At 35.4% G+C, this 14,135-nt stretch overlaps 1 protein-coding gene across 1 annotated transcript; it reads left to right on the top strand.

Moving 5' to 3' along the window:
• The first annotated feature begins 1,953 nt into the window (after positions 1 to 1,953).
• LOC137631248 (uncharacterized) lies at positions 1,954 to 2,472 on the top strand. Its single transcript, XM_068363032.1, has one exon. The coding sequence runs from the start codon at positions 1,954 to 1,956 to the stop codon at positions 2,470 to 2,472; it is 519 nt and encodes a 172-aa protein (XP_068219133.1).
• Positions 2,473 to 14,135: the final 11,663 nt, after the last annotated feature.

The following is a 14,135-nucleotide window of genomic DNA, read 5'->3' as shown; positions in this document are numbered from 1 at the left end:
CGTCCTTACTGCACTATTTACTCTGGCAATAAGCTGTAACTGTCCAAATATATTTTGTCAACAATGCAAATGGGGGTTGATGAAATCACGTGGCATTGTGTACACAGCGGAGCGGAAATAGAACACTTCTGGAAACAACGTCAAAAATTCCACGTATTGTTGTCTATCTGTAGTGGCGGCTTTTGCCATGGACGACTGGTCATGACTATTCACTACAAGATTGCCTCCTGATGTTTGTGCTTTGTGTGTGTCTGCAGCGTAGGTTTCTTTGTTGCTGTTATTGCACTTTGATATTGTCATATTGTCAGTATTAGTTTTGATTTAATGTTAATGTCGTACAGTGCTAGGCGGTATATCTTAGCATTCCATGTTTGCCAATGGTCATTGTATACTCATATAAGCGAATGAGCAACGTGGTGGAGTAATGAGAGCTTTTGTGTGGAGGAAATGCCCCCCTAAATCTCGATGATGTCACTGGCAGCAGGGTGACGGATTGGGTTTAAGGCGATGGATAAACTGTCTCTTCAGCTTTTACTCCTGATGCCTGGCGGTTGATCTTACTAGAATTAGTATGGACCGGCAGGGGTCACTTGCCTTAGTTAGATAGGCACTGTGCATCACACGGAACTGGCTATCCTTTGATGTATTTAGCCATTGAATCTTCTATGGATTTAGTTAGCCGTGGATAGAGAAAATGAAAGAAAGGCCCCCAGTCGCGGGCGTAGCGGGGTGCTGAGAATCTCCCGGTTTATAAATGCTAAAGAATAATTGAAAATAGGTAATTAGAATGTCAGAACCATGAATCAGATTGGGAAGTTACAGCAAGTTGAGAGTGAATTTATGAAATATAGTTTGGATATCTTGGCCTTAAGTGAAACACGTTGTAAGGGGATTGATAAGGAAACTTTAGACCAAGGCAATATATATATCTACTCAGGAAGATCGCATTTAGTTGGAAGAGGAGGGGTAGGAATGATAATGACGCCAACACGAAGAGCAGAAATGGCATAAACCGAGTGGAAAGCTGTAAATAGTAGATTGTTACTAGCAAATTTCAAATAAAAGCAGTGAAAATATGAGTATTATAGTTTACTATGCCCCAGCAAATGATGCCCCTGAAGAAAGGAAAGATGAATACTATGAAGAACTGCAGAGTGAAATAGATGGGATCCCAGAGAGAGATATGAAAATTGCGATTGGTGACTTCAATGCTAAAATTGGAAGGCATAATCAAGGGTACCGATTGTGATGGTTGTTCAGGGTCCTGGCGAAGTTGCAAGTGAAAATGGAGCACATTTCATTAGTTTCTGTTCAGCAAACAATCTTGTCATTGGAGGTACTCTTTTTCAACAAAAGAATATCCACAAGTATACATGGACTTCACCATGTGGCAATTACAAAAATAAAATAGATCACATTGCCATTCATAAAAAGAGTAGGAGGACTCTGAGAAATGTAAGAAGCTATAGAGGTGCAGATGTTGGTAGTGATCACCAGCGCCTCATTGCCACACTGGAATTAAAACTGAAAGCACACAACAGAGAAGTAGATAGAATACCTAGGTTTGATACAAGTAAGCTTTTAGAAGAAGAGCACAGAGAAACGTTTGCAATTGAATGTAGGAATCGATTGGCAGTTTTAGAGACTCTAAGAGACGAAGAGCAGACAATTAATGAAGTATGGTGTGATTTTAAGAACATTTATCATTCCGTTGGTGGTGAAGTCTTGGGACACAGTTATAAGGAAAAAACCATGGATATCAAATGATACCCATGGGATACTATAAAAACGAGACAACGACAGAAACTGATTGCTGAAAGTTTTCTAGGAAGTAATGAAAATTCCAAGATAGAGCATGCTGCGTATTCCAGTATTGATAGTGAGGTCAAAAGAAAAATCAGGAATGACTTGGGAGAATATTTAGGTAATAAAGCAGATGAAGCCGACAAAGATATGAATTCAGGAAGTGGCTCTGGTGTAAGAATTTCTTATAGAATTATTAATCAAATCTCTACTGGGTCAAAGAAAAAGAAGAAGAAGCATATACCCATCAAAAGGAGAGATGGCTCTGTTATAACAACAGAAGATGAAGAAAGACAACGTTGGATGGAACATACTGAGGTCAGGAATAGGAAATATGAAGGGAATAATTTGATTGATATACCTGAAGCTGATGAAGACCTTGGTGTGCCAATGAGTGAATTCAGTGTGTTTGGAGTTGAAGCTATCTTCAAAACACTAAAGAGATGGAAAGCCCCTGGATACGATGGAATAACTGCCAAGATGATACTGGCCGAATGTGAAGGGACTCCCAGAGTACTTACAAGATTATTTTGTAGAATGTGGTATGAAGAGGTTGGACCTGATGAATGGGAGTTAGGAATGTTGGTGAAAATGGCAAAAAAGGGAGACCTGACTGATTGCAATAATTACAGAGGCATAACACTAACGTCAGTTGTTATAACAATATAAAGTAAGCTTATTCTAAAGAGACTGGAGAGAAAGATTGATGAAAAGCTGAGAGATGAACAAGCAGGGTTTAGAAAAGGTAAAAGTTCCACTGACCAAATTTTCATTTTGAGATATGTTGTACATCAGTGCTTAGAATATAGAAATCCACTTTTAATGGCATATGCGGACTATGAAAAAGCCTTTGATAATGTGCACGGACCAATTTCGTGGAGAGTCCTACTTTAGTATGGAATTCCTCTTAAATATGTAAAGTTGATTAAGTCTGTTCATGGGCATAGCAAGTGCAAAGTTAATGTTAACTGAGGCTTATCAAATGAATTTCCAGTGAACAGTGGAGGACTATGAAGCGCGAAGTAGATGATGAATGGAGAGGTATTGAATTGAAGCTCAAGATAGAGACGACTGGCGAAATCTAATCGAGGCCCTTTGCGTCAATAGGAGTAGGAGGAGATGATGATGATGATGATGATTATGATGATGAATGTTATATAAGGGAATTTTGTGTGATGCCCATTAGTGAGTTACGTTTGATTTAATTATTTTCTTTACACTCAAAACTTGATAGAAAAAAAACTAATGCTCAAAATTTGAACTTAAAAAACAAAAGCTAGAAATTTTAAACTTTTAGTGCCTCAGCTGCCATGATTGATAGTGACCTTGCCTTTCATTTGAATAGACTACGGTTCGATCCCACTGTGAGGAAGAATTTTTGATATGCATACATATATATACATATATATATATATATACTTTAATATATTTATGTATATATATATTAATATATTTATGTATATATATATATTAATATACTTATGTGTATATATATATATATATATATATATATATATATATATATATATATATATATATATATACAGTATACGTATATATATTAATATATTTATGTATATATATATATATATATATATATATATATATATATAAATATATATATATATAAATATATATATATATATATATATATATATATATATATATATATATATATATATATATATATGTAATATATGTTAATATATTTATATATATATATATATATATATATATATATATATATGTAAATATAAATATATATATATATATATATATATAGTATATATATATGTGTATACATATATATATATATATATATATGTATATATATACATATATATATATATATGTGTGTGTATATGTATATATATAAAACACTATTGCAGCTTCGACTCGAAGTCAAAATGTAAAGAGAACTTCCCGGAATCACTCCAGAGCGTAAACAAAATATTCTTTTATCCTCATATCATCATCATCTAAGAGCTGCAATTTATAATTTCAAATACAAGAAGAAAAGGAAATGGGAGAAAATGAACTGAATAGGTAACACGAAAAAAAAATGTGAAAAGAGAGAAAGAAAGAGGTGAAGGACAGAAGTATGAGAATAAGAAAATTAATATTATTTAGAGTTCCATGTCTCGAACCCTTCTATAACAGGCATATGCAAACAAATAAAAAATGGCACAATCAAATACCATTATGCAGTGTTGTGGTGGTCGATGCGGTAACGTCCCTGACAGATGAACGCCAGACTGGTGTTTGTGTCCCGCTCAAACTCGTTTGTTTGTTGGGTCGCTGCAACCTCACCATCCTTGTGAGCTAAGGATGGAGGTTTTGTGGAAGCTTATAGGTCTATCTGCTGAGTCATCATCAGCCATTGCCTGGCATTCCTTGGTCCTAGCTTGAGTGGAGAGGGAGCTTGGGCGTTGATCATATGTATATATGGTCAGTCTTTAGGGCATTGTTCTACTCGATAGGGCAATGTCACTGCCCCCTACTCCTGTCATTCATGAGTGGTGTCTACAACTTTAAATCTTTATTGTTGCCTGAAAAAAAACTGATGTTTACATCCTTTGGACATAGTTCTAGCACTCAGAGAAACTCATCTTGAATGTGTACAATTTTTACTCTTCATAAAGGAGAAATCAAACATAATCTAACCCAAGGTAACCTCAACTTACGCAGCATAAAGTTTCCCACATAACCTAACCCAAGATTATTCAACTAACGCAGCCTAAAGTTTCCCACCTAACCTAACCCAAGATTATTCAATTACCGCAGCCTAAAGTTTCCCACCTAACCTAACCCAAGGTTACTCAACTTACGCAGCATAAAGTTTCCCACCTAACCTAACCCAAGATTATTCAATTACCGCAGCCTAAAGTTTCCCACCTAACCTAACCCAAGGTTACTCAACTAACGCAGCCTAAAGTTTCCCACCTAACCTAACCCAAAGTTACTCAACTAACACAGCCAAAAGTTTCCAACCTAACCTAATCCAAGGTTACTCAATGAACACTGCCTAAAGTTTCCAACCTAACCTAACCCAAGGTTACTCAATTAACACTGCCTAAAGTTTCCCACCTAACCTAACCCAAGGTTCCCCAACTAACCCAGCTTAAAGTTTCCCACCTAACCTAACCCAAGGTTACTCAATTAACACTGCCTAATGTTTCCCACCTAACCTAACCCAAGGTTCCCCAACTAACCCAGCTTAAAGTTTCCAACCTAACCTAACCCAAGGTTACTCAATTAACACTGCCTAAAGTTTCCCACCTAACCTAACCCAAGGTTCCCCAACTAACCCAGCTTAAAGTTTCCCACCTAACCTAACCCAAGGTTACTCAATTAACACTGCCTAAAGTTTCCCACCTAACCTAACCCAAGGTTCCCCAACTAACACAGCTTAAAGTTTCCAACCTAACCTAACCCAAGGTTACTCAATTAACACTGCCTAAAGTTTCCCACCTAACCTAACCCAAGGTTCCCCAACTAACCCAGCTTAAAGTTTCCCACCTAACCTAACCCAAGGTTACTCAATTAACGCAGCCCAAAGTTTCCCACCTAACCTAACCCAAGGTTATTCAATTAACGTAGCCTAAAGTTTCCCACCTAACCTAACCCAAGGTCCCTCAACTAACGCAGCCTAAAGTTTCCCACCTAACCTAACCCAAGGTTCCCCAACTAACGCAGCCTAAAGTTTCCCACCTATCCTAACCAAGGTTCCCCAACTAACTCAGCCTAAAGTTTCCCACCTATCCTAACCAAGGTTCCCCAACTAACTCAGCCTAAAGTTTCCCACCTAACCTAACCCAAGGTTACTCAATTAACGCAGCCTAAAGTTTCCCACCTAACTTAACCCAAGGTTACTCAATTAACACAGCCTAAAGTTTCCCACCTCATATAACCCAAGGGTCCCATCTAACCCAGCCTAATGTATCCAACCTAATCTAAGCAAAGGTTCCCCAACTAACCCAGCCTAATGTTTCCAACCTAATCTAACCAAAGGTTCCCCAACTAACCCAGCCTAATGTATCCAACCTAATCTAAGCAAAGGTTCCCCAACTAACCCAGCCTAATGTATCCAACCTAATCTAACCAAAGGTTCCCCAACTAACCCAGCCTAATGTATCCAACCTAATCTAACCAAAGGTTCCCCAACTAACCCAGCCTAATGTATCCAACCTAATCTAACCAAAGGTTCCCCAACTAACCCAGCCTAATGTTTCCAACCTAACCTAGCCAAAGAGTTGCACCCTTAACTTATCTTAAGAGCTGTATCATTACCTACTTACCTACTAGGGGGTCACCCATTTAGAATTCCGTATTCTTAGCTCCCCCTAAGAATAAGTCTTAACCCTGCGTATGTTTCGCAATCGAATTCACTTCTAACAAGGTAACTCTGAATCATATTTCGTAAATGGAAGAACTAGCTTATTATTATAGTTTTTCAAACTAAGATAAACAACATTTTCCACTTAAGGAAAATTCGTTTTGACAAGTAATGAGGAAGTTTACAACTATCCCAAGAAACTACATTCACCCAAAGGTAACGCTCGTTTTCGTTTACCGCCACCTCTCTCTCTCTCTCTCTCTCTCTCTCTCTCTCTCTCTCTCTCTCTCTCTCTCTCTCTCTCTCTCTCTGTCTCTCTCTCTCTCTCTCTCTCTCTCTGTCTCTCTTTCTCTCTCTCTCGGAATCAGACCCTATTATTCAATGCATACAAGAACTATTCACGAATATCAGGAAAGACTATAAAATAATTTACGTTTGGTTATATGGGAAATAGGACCCGATTATTTTGGGTAATTGTGAATTGTTTCTGATTTGGCGTTGAAAAAAAAAATCAGTAGTTTTGAGTCACTATGAACCACAATGGGATAGACATGCCCTTTTATATATGATGAATTAGGTTAACATTTGGTTAAATTTAGGTAAAAGGCATATATATTCGGTATAACAGGTCAAATATAAATTAGACCTGATACGGTAGAGTAAATGTTATAAATGATATTTGATAACCTTTACATAATTAAATAAATATGATTCATATTCGATAATTATGTGTGATTAATGTCTGATTGAGGAAAATTATCGTGGCAATAATTTATGCTAAATCCTTTTAACTAGTACTAAAAAAAAAACTAAAAAAAGAAAAAAAAAATATTAAAAAATCTCCACTCGCTATTTTCGCCTTCAAATCAATATTCCAAGATTTATTTAAGCAAGACATATATTTTCACTTTTCTGTTAAAGTATTCTTTGGTTAAAGAATATACTGTTCCCAATATAACTTCATATTTTTATACAGAATTTCGGACAATTTACCTCCATTTATTATTCTAAATAAGAGGGTGGATGAGGGTGGATATTTGAGGTAAGTGTCCACCTCCAATTCTATGAAAAACTAACATAACTTTTCCGAATATTTACGGCTGTATTCACGTCACGCGGAAGTTGAACTAGTGCATTATCTTCGAGAATAAATATATTTATTTTAATGAAATTCATCCAAAATATGATCACAAATTTCGATTTCTTCACTTTGTGTCAGAAATATAGAGTATAATAATTCTAGGAAATTTCATCAAATTTCAACAAATTTTCCTGCATTATGGCAGGTTTTCAGTCATTGGCCTTCCTTCCCTAATTGCACTGCTTCTAAATTAGTGCGTTCTTTACTGTATGACTGGACGCATGTTTCGGTACGATGCTCATTTCTGAATTATTACCAATAATAGCAATAATCATCCGTGCATGTTTAGGTCATATTACAATGCAGTCGTTTCTAGTCCACTGCAGAACAAATGGGGTTGTGGTGGCCGATGTGGTAATGTCCCTGACTATAGTCCATTTCTTTTAGCGAGTCATATTTGCACAGACTCGCAGCGGTGCCCTTTTAGCTCGGAAAATTTTCCTGGTCGCTGATTGGTTAGAATTATCTTGTCCATCCAATCAGCGATCAGGAAACTTTTCCGAGCTAAAAGGGCACCGCTGCGAGTCGGTGCAAATATGACTCGCTAAAAGAAATGGACTATAGTGAACGCCAGACTGGTAATCGAGTCCCGCTCAAACTCGATAGTTTCTTTGGCCGCCGCAACCTCACCATCCTTGTTAGCTAAGGATGAGGGGTTTAGGGGAGCCTATAGGTCTATCTGCTGAGTCTTCAGCAGCCATTGCCTAGCCCTCCTTGGTCCTAGCTTTTGTGGAGAAGGGCCTTGGATGCAGATCATATGTATATATGGTCAGTCTCTAGGGCATTGTCCTGCTTGATAGAGCAATGTCACTCTCCCTCGCCTCTGCCAATCATGAGTGGCCTTTAAACCTTTAAATGAAATAAAAACCGGAAAAACAATTCAGTTATGGAGAAATCCAACCCGTTATAGATTTCAGATTTTCTTAATACATCATCCGGGAATAGTATCTCCGCTGAAATAGAGCTCTTCCTCGAATAAAGAAAAAAATAAAAACAAGAAGAAAAATATAAGTTTAAGAAAAACAAAAAATAGATTCCAGATCCAAGCGAGGAGGGGAATTGATATGTTGGTGTAAGGGCCTGTTGTTGTTGTTGTTGTTGTTGTTGTTGTTATTGTCGATATTGTCGTCGTTGATGCCTTTGTTTTGCCCTGTTTTTGGTTTTTGCGTTGTGTCTGGAAAGAAACCTTCTGGGAATGATTTTCTGCTTGTTATTATCGGAAACGATATTCCCTCTTTTCCAGAATATTTCCAGATCTTCCCTGGAATACTTCCTACGTTCCCCCTTTCTCTCCCATGTCAATTTCGCATTCCAGTAACTCTATCTGTTTTTGGAGGCTCTCCCAGTACCCTGTGTTTGCTTCCATTCCTTAGACGCTCACAAATATATGACCTCCCTCCATTATATTCCCTTCCTTGGTAAAATCTGGATAGCCTACCACTCTCCCTGTGGATATTTCACCCTTTCCATTAATATTTCCAAGGATACTTTTCCAGTCATCCTCTAACAATTCGCTACACCGCACTCGACACGTTCCCCATCTTTTAACCGCTCCTGTCTCCGTGTATTTCCTCCAAGTATAAAATTCTGTTTCTTTCCATAAATATTCTATCTTCTTATCTTGATATTCCCAATTATTAACTTCTGGTTCTTTCCGTAAATACTTATACTTCTTTTCTTGATGTCCCCAATTATTAACTTCTGGTTCTTTCCCTAATTACTCTAATTTTATTTCTTTATATCCCCAATTATTAACTTCTGGTTCTTTCCCTAAATACTCTAATATCATTTCTTGATATCCCCAATTATTAACTTCTGGTTCTTTCCCTAAATACTCTAACTTCTTTTCTTGATATCCCCAATTATTAACTTCTAGTTCTTTCCCTAAATACTCTAATTTCATTTCTTGATATCCCCAATTATTAACTTCTGATTCTTTCCCTAAATACTCAACTTCTTTTCTTGATATCCCCAATTATTAACTTCTAGTTCTTTCCCTAAATACTCTAATTTCATTTCTTGATATCCCCAATTATTAACTTCTGATTCTTTCCCTAAATACTCAACTTCTTTTCTTGATATCCCCAATTATTAACTTCTAGTTCTTTCCCTAAATACTCTAATTTCATTTCTTGATATCCCCAATTATTACCTTCTGGTTCTTTCTCTAAATACTTTAACATTTTTTCTGGGTATCCCCAATTATTAACCTCTTGTTCTTTCCCTTAATACTCTTAACTCCTGTTCTTGATATCCACAATTATTAACTTCTGGTTCGTTCCCTAAGTACTCTAAATTCTTTTCTTTGTATCCCCAATTATTTACTTCTGGTTCTTTCCCTATATACTCAACTTCTTTTTCTTGATATCCCTAATTATTAACTTCCGGTTCTTTCCATAAATACTCCAACTCCTTTTCTTGATATCCCCAATTATTAACTTCCGGTTCTTTTCCTAGATACTCAACTTATTTTCTTGATATCCACACATATTAACTCCTTGTTCTTTCCATAAATACTCTTAACTTCTTTTCTTGATATCACAATTATTAACTTCTGGGTCTTTCCCTAAATACACTAACTTATTTTATTGATATCCCAGTTACTTCTGGTTCTTTCCATAAATACTCTAATTTCTTTTCTTGATATCCACAATTATTAACTCCTGGTTCATTCCCTAAATACTCAATTATTAATTACTGGGTCTTTCCCTAAATACATAAACTTTGTTTCCTGATATCCCCAATTATTAACTCCTTGTTCTTTCCATAAATACTCCAACTTCTTTTCTTGATATCTCCAATTATTAACTCTGCCCAGTAAGCTCGAACTTGATATTTCGATATTCTTTTTCTTGATACCATCTTTTAACTTTACAAGAAATTCTTATTAGATTCATATAGAAGAACCTCCCTTGGGTTATAATCTTTACAATATCTCGATAGAATCTTTTAAGTATTCCAGAAATAATATCAGAGGTTCCATTATCTCCAGTTCATGGATTTCCAGTATTTGAGGTGAAACGTAGAATATAACCATTTTATTACTCTGTTTCTTTATCTCTCTCTTTCACAGAGGCCTCTGAAATTCACCTTTAAACCTGAATAGTTGAAAGAGCGCATGATTAAGTCGCAGTCTTGGGTCTTTTCTTCGAAATTCATAATGAGGAAGAGTTTTTGCGTTAATGTTTCAATCGTTTTTGTTGTTAATGGTCGGGGTTTTTTTTTCCTTAGATGATGTAATTTTTTAAAAATTACTTCTTGTAAAATAGTGATGTTTATCATATATATTTAAAAAATAGCCGTGTATATATATATATATATATATATATATATATATATATATATATATATATATATATATATATATATATATATATATATACACATATATATATTTACAGTGAATGGACAATGTTTTAGTGGCGTCCAAAAATCGAAGATAAGTTTCTCCTCAGACAGAATGTCCTGCAGATAGTTTTCAGGATAACAGCAAAAATACATTTACTTTTTTCCTTGAAATATATATATATATATATATATATATATATATATATACATATATATATATATATATATATATATATATATATATATATATATATATATATACATATATATATGTATATATATATGTATATATATATATATATATATATATATATATATATATATATACATATATATATGTATATATATATATATATATATATATATATATATATATATATATATATATATAATATACCGCCAAATTTCAGGTCATTCGTAAAACGTGAAAATATTCTCGATAGATAAGAATTGCCGGCGCTATGAGATTGAAAAAAAAAAAAAATTGCAAAATACTAACTTTGAAATTGGTTACATACATTACGAGTCTGGTACAGAGGCCCTGAGGGTTTTTCCGTGTATTAATTTTTCATAATTCGTCCACCCCACAAGAAAAAAAAAAAAAAAAAACTCACGAAACGGAGTTAAAACAGATATGAATATCTCCATCCACCTTTCTGCGTATGTCATTCACAGCACACATCACACGACAAGCTCTCACCAATATGCTTCAATTTCATCTGTCCTAAGCCATGAATGCATTCATGCAAGCAGCGACTGCCATCCATTTGCAAGGCGTTAGACTACTGCTTGCGCAATGGAAACACCCCCCCCCCCCCCGTTCCAACCTCGCTTTCAATTTCGGTATTAAGCCCCATGGTTCTAGAATGGTAACCTGGGGAGATATTCACCCAACTGAATCTGGCAATGACGTAGTACCCCCCCAAGGGGTTGGGGGAGGGACTCCAGTGGCTCAGTACCTTCAGTGCCTTATCTGACTTGGTTGGTGAAGGGTGTGTGGTCCCGCGCTCTCGGCTGGTTTTTTGGCTAGAACGCATTTCGGGAGAATTTCTCCCAGGGTTACTGTTCCCGTATGTTGTACATACGGGTGGAATTCTCCCAGTGTTACTCTGTATTTTTTATGGAATGGTGAATGCTGCCAATGTAAACTCTTACATTTTATACAAGGAGAATATGGAAAGAGGGGGCAAGTCATATCACACCAGAAATTCATGCTGCAGCTCGGGAAGGCCCTAATCACCCCATGGGCCACGTCACGTCTGTGGTGACTGTATCTAACAGGTGAGTGTATATATAGTACTGTATGTGTTTCATTGATGTACTTTGAGTCATTTGAAGCATAATTTGCCATACTGCAAGTGTTGAATAGAAAAAAATTAATTTGGTATGTACTGAAAAATTTACCATTTTTTGTCTGTCTCCCATACAGATTGTATACGAGCTTGGGAGATGGGATTCAGCCAGTACGTAGTCCCATGACAGTAGAGAGTTCTACACCAACAAAAAACAAAATTCGGAAATAATTTTTTTTTTTGTCAATTTAATTAGTAAAGTACTCCAAGAAAAGTCTATTTTTTTTCTGTATTTTTGAAAAAAAAAATAAAAATATGATTTACAGGAGGATTTCATTTATAATAGCCTCAATAAGAGAGAAGGAGTTATATTTCATTCGTATGTGTTCCAAATAACAAGATTTTCAGGATAAGTATTTTATTTTAATTATTTAATTACCGGGTGAAATTCACCCAGGGTTACCTTTCATGTTACGGAAATGGAGGGTTACCGTTCTAGGGTATACTTTGTTGTGCGTGTACCTACAGGGCGTCCTTATCTCTTATCCCAACTGTTAAAAAAAATCGTAATTTTAATCGGAAATTCTCCGTAAAAAATATACTGTTCTCGCCGTATTTCAGTAAAATTACAGTGAAAATTTGTATTAAAAAACGGTAAGTCTGGCGACATTTATTCCAGGATTTTTACCGTATTCAAAACGATTATTTTGACGTAAAAGAGTGATATTTCGGTCACCAACCCATGGAAGATAATAATAATGTAAGGTAAAATTGCGGTCGTCTGTATATTACTGAAATACGGTTGAGAACAGTTTATTTTTACGGAGAATTTCCCATAAAAATTGCGGTTACTATATTTTACGGGTTAGTGATCGTAATATCAATCCTTTACGTCAACTTATCCGTTCTAAAAACGGTAAATGCCTGGCAACATTTATTCCAGGATTTGTACCGTTTTTACGGCATATTTTTAACAGTACAATGCACCTCTAGCCAGAGTCGTATGATTCTGCAACTTTGTATTACTGTTCCTTTTGTCTTTTTATCTCAGGCGAAGCCGTTCATCTAAATGTCTCCGATATAAAAACACGCCATGGTGACTATCTGAATGGGTCACAGCAATTCAGAGTGAGAGAGAGAGAGAGAGAGAGAGAGAGAGAGATCTTGTTGTCTGATGGTGTATGTGTGTGTGTGTATATATATATATATATATATATATATATATATATATATATATATATATATATAGATTGATATATATGCGTGTATATAAATCTATATATATATATATGTTTATATATCTATCTATCTATCTATATATATATATATATATATATATATATATATATATATATATATATATATATATATATATATATACACACACACACACATACACCATCAGACAACAAGATCTCTCTCTCTCTCTCTCTCTCTCTCTCTCTCTCTCTCTGAATTGCTGTGACCCATTCAGATAGTCACCATGGCGTGTTTTTATATCGGAGACATTTAGATGAACGGCTTCGCCTGAGATAAAAAGACAAAAGGAACAGTAATACAAAGTTGCAGAATCATACGACTCTGGCTAGAGGTGCATTGTACTGTTAAAAATATGCCGTAAAAACGGTACAAATCCTGGAATAAATGTTGCCAGGCATTTACCGTTTTTAGAACGGCTATGTTGACGTAAACGGTTGATATTACGATCACCAACCCGTAAAAGATAGTAACCGTAATTTTTATGGGAAATTCTCCCTAAAAATATACTGTTCTCAACCGTATTTCAGTAAAATACAGGCGACCGTAATTTAACATCTCTTTATTATTATCTTTTATGGGTTGGTGACCGTAATATCACTCTTTTACGTCAAAATAACCGTTTTTAAGACGATATAAATCCTGGAATAAATGTTGCCAGACTTTTACCGTTTTTTTTTATACAATTTTTAACAGTGTACGGTAAAAATAACGGTAATTTTACTGAAATACGGCCGAGAATAGTATATTTTTTACGGAGAATTTCCGATTAAAATTACAATTTTTAAAATAGCGGGGATAAGAGATGAGGACGTGCCAGACTTTTACCGTTTTTTTTTTTTTATACAATTTTTAACAGTGTACGGTAAAAATTACGGTAATTTTACTGAAATACGGCAGAGATCAGTATATTTTTTACGGAGAATTTCCGATTAAAATTACAATTTTTAAAATAAGC

This window comes from Palaemon carinicauda, chromosome 39, assembly GCF_036898095.1.
Source record: "Palaemon carinicauda isolate YSFRI2023 chromosome 39, ASM3689809v2, whole genome shotgun sequence".
Lineage (NCBI taxonomy): Eukaryota > Metazoa > Arthropoda > Malacostraca > Decapoda > Palaemonidae > Palaemon > Palaemon carinicauda.
The sequence above is the reverse complement of the archived record's forward strand: the minus strand, read 5'-3'. Positions and strand labels throughout refer to the sequence as shown.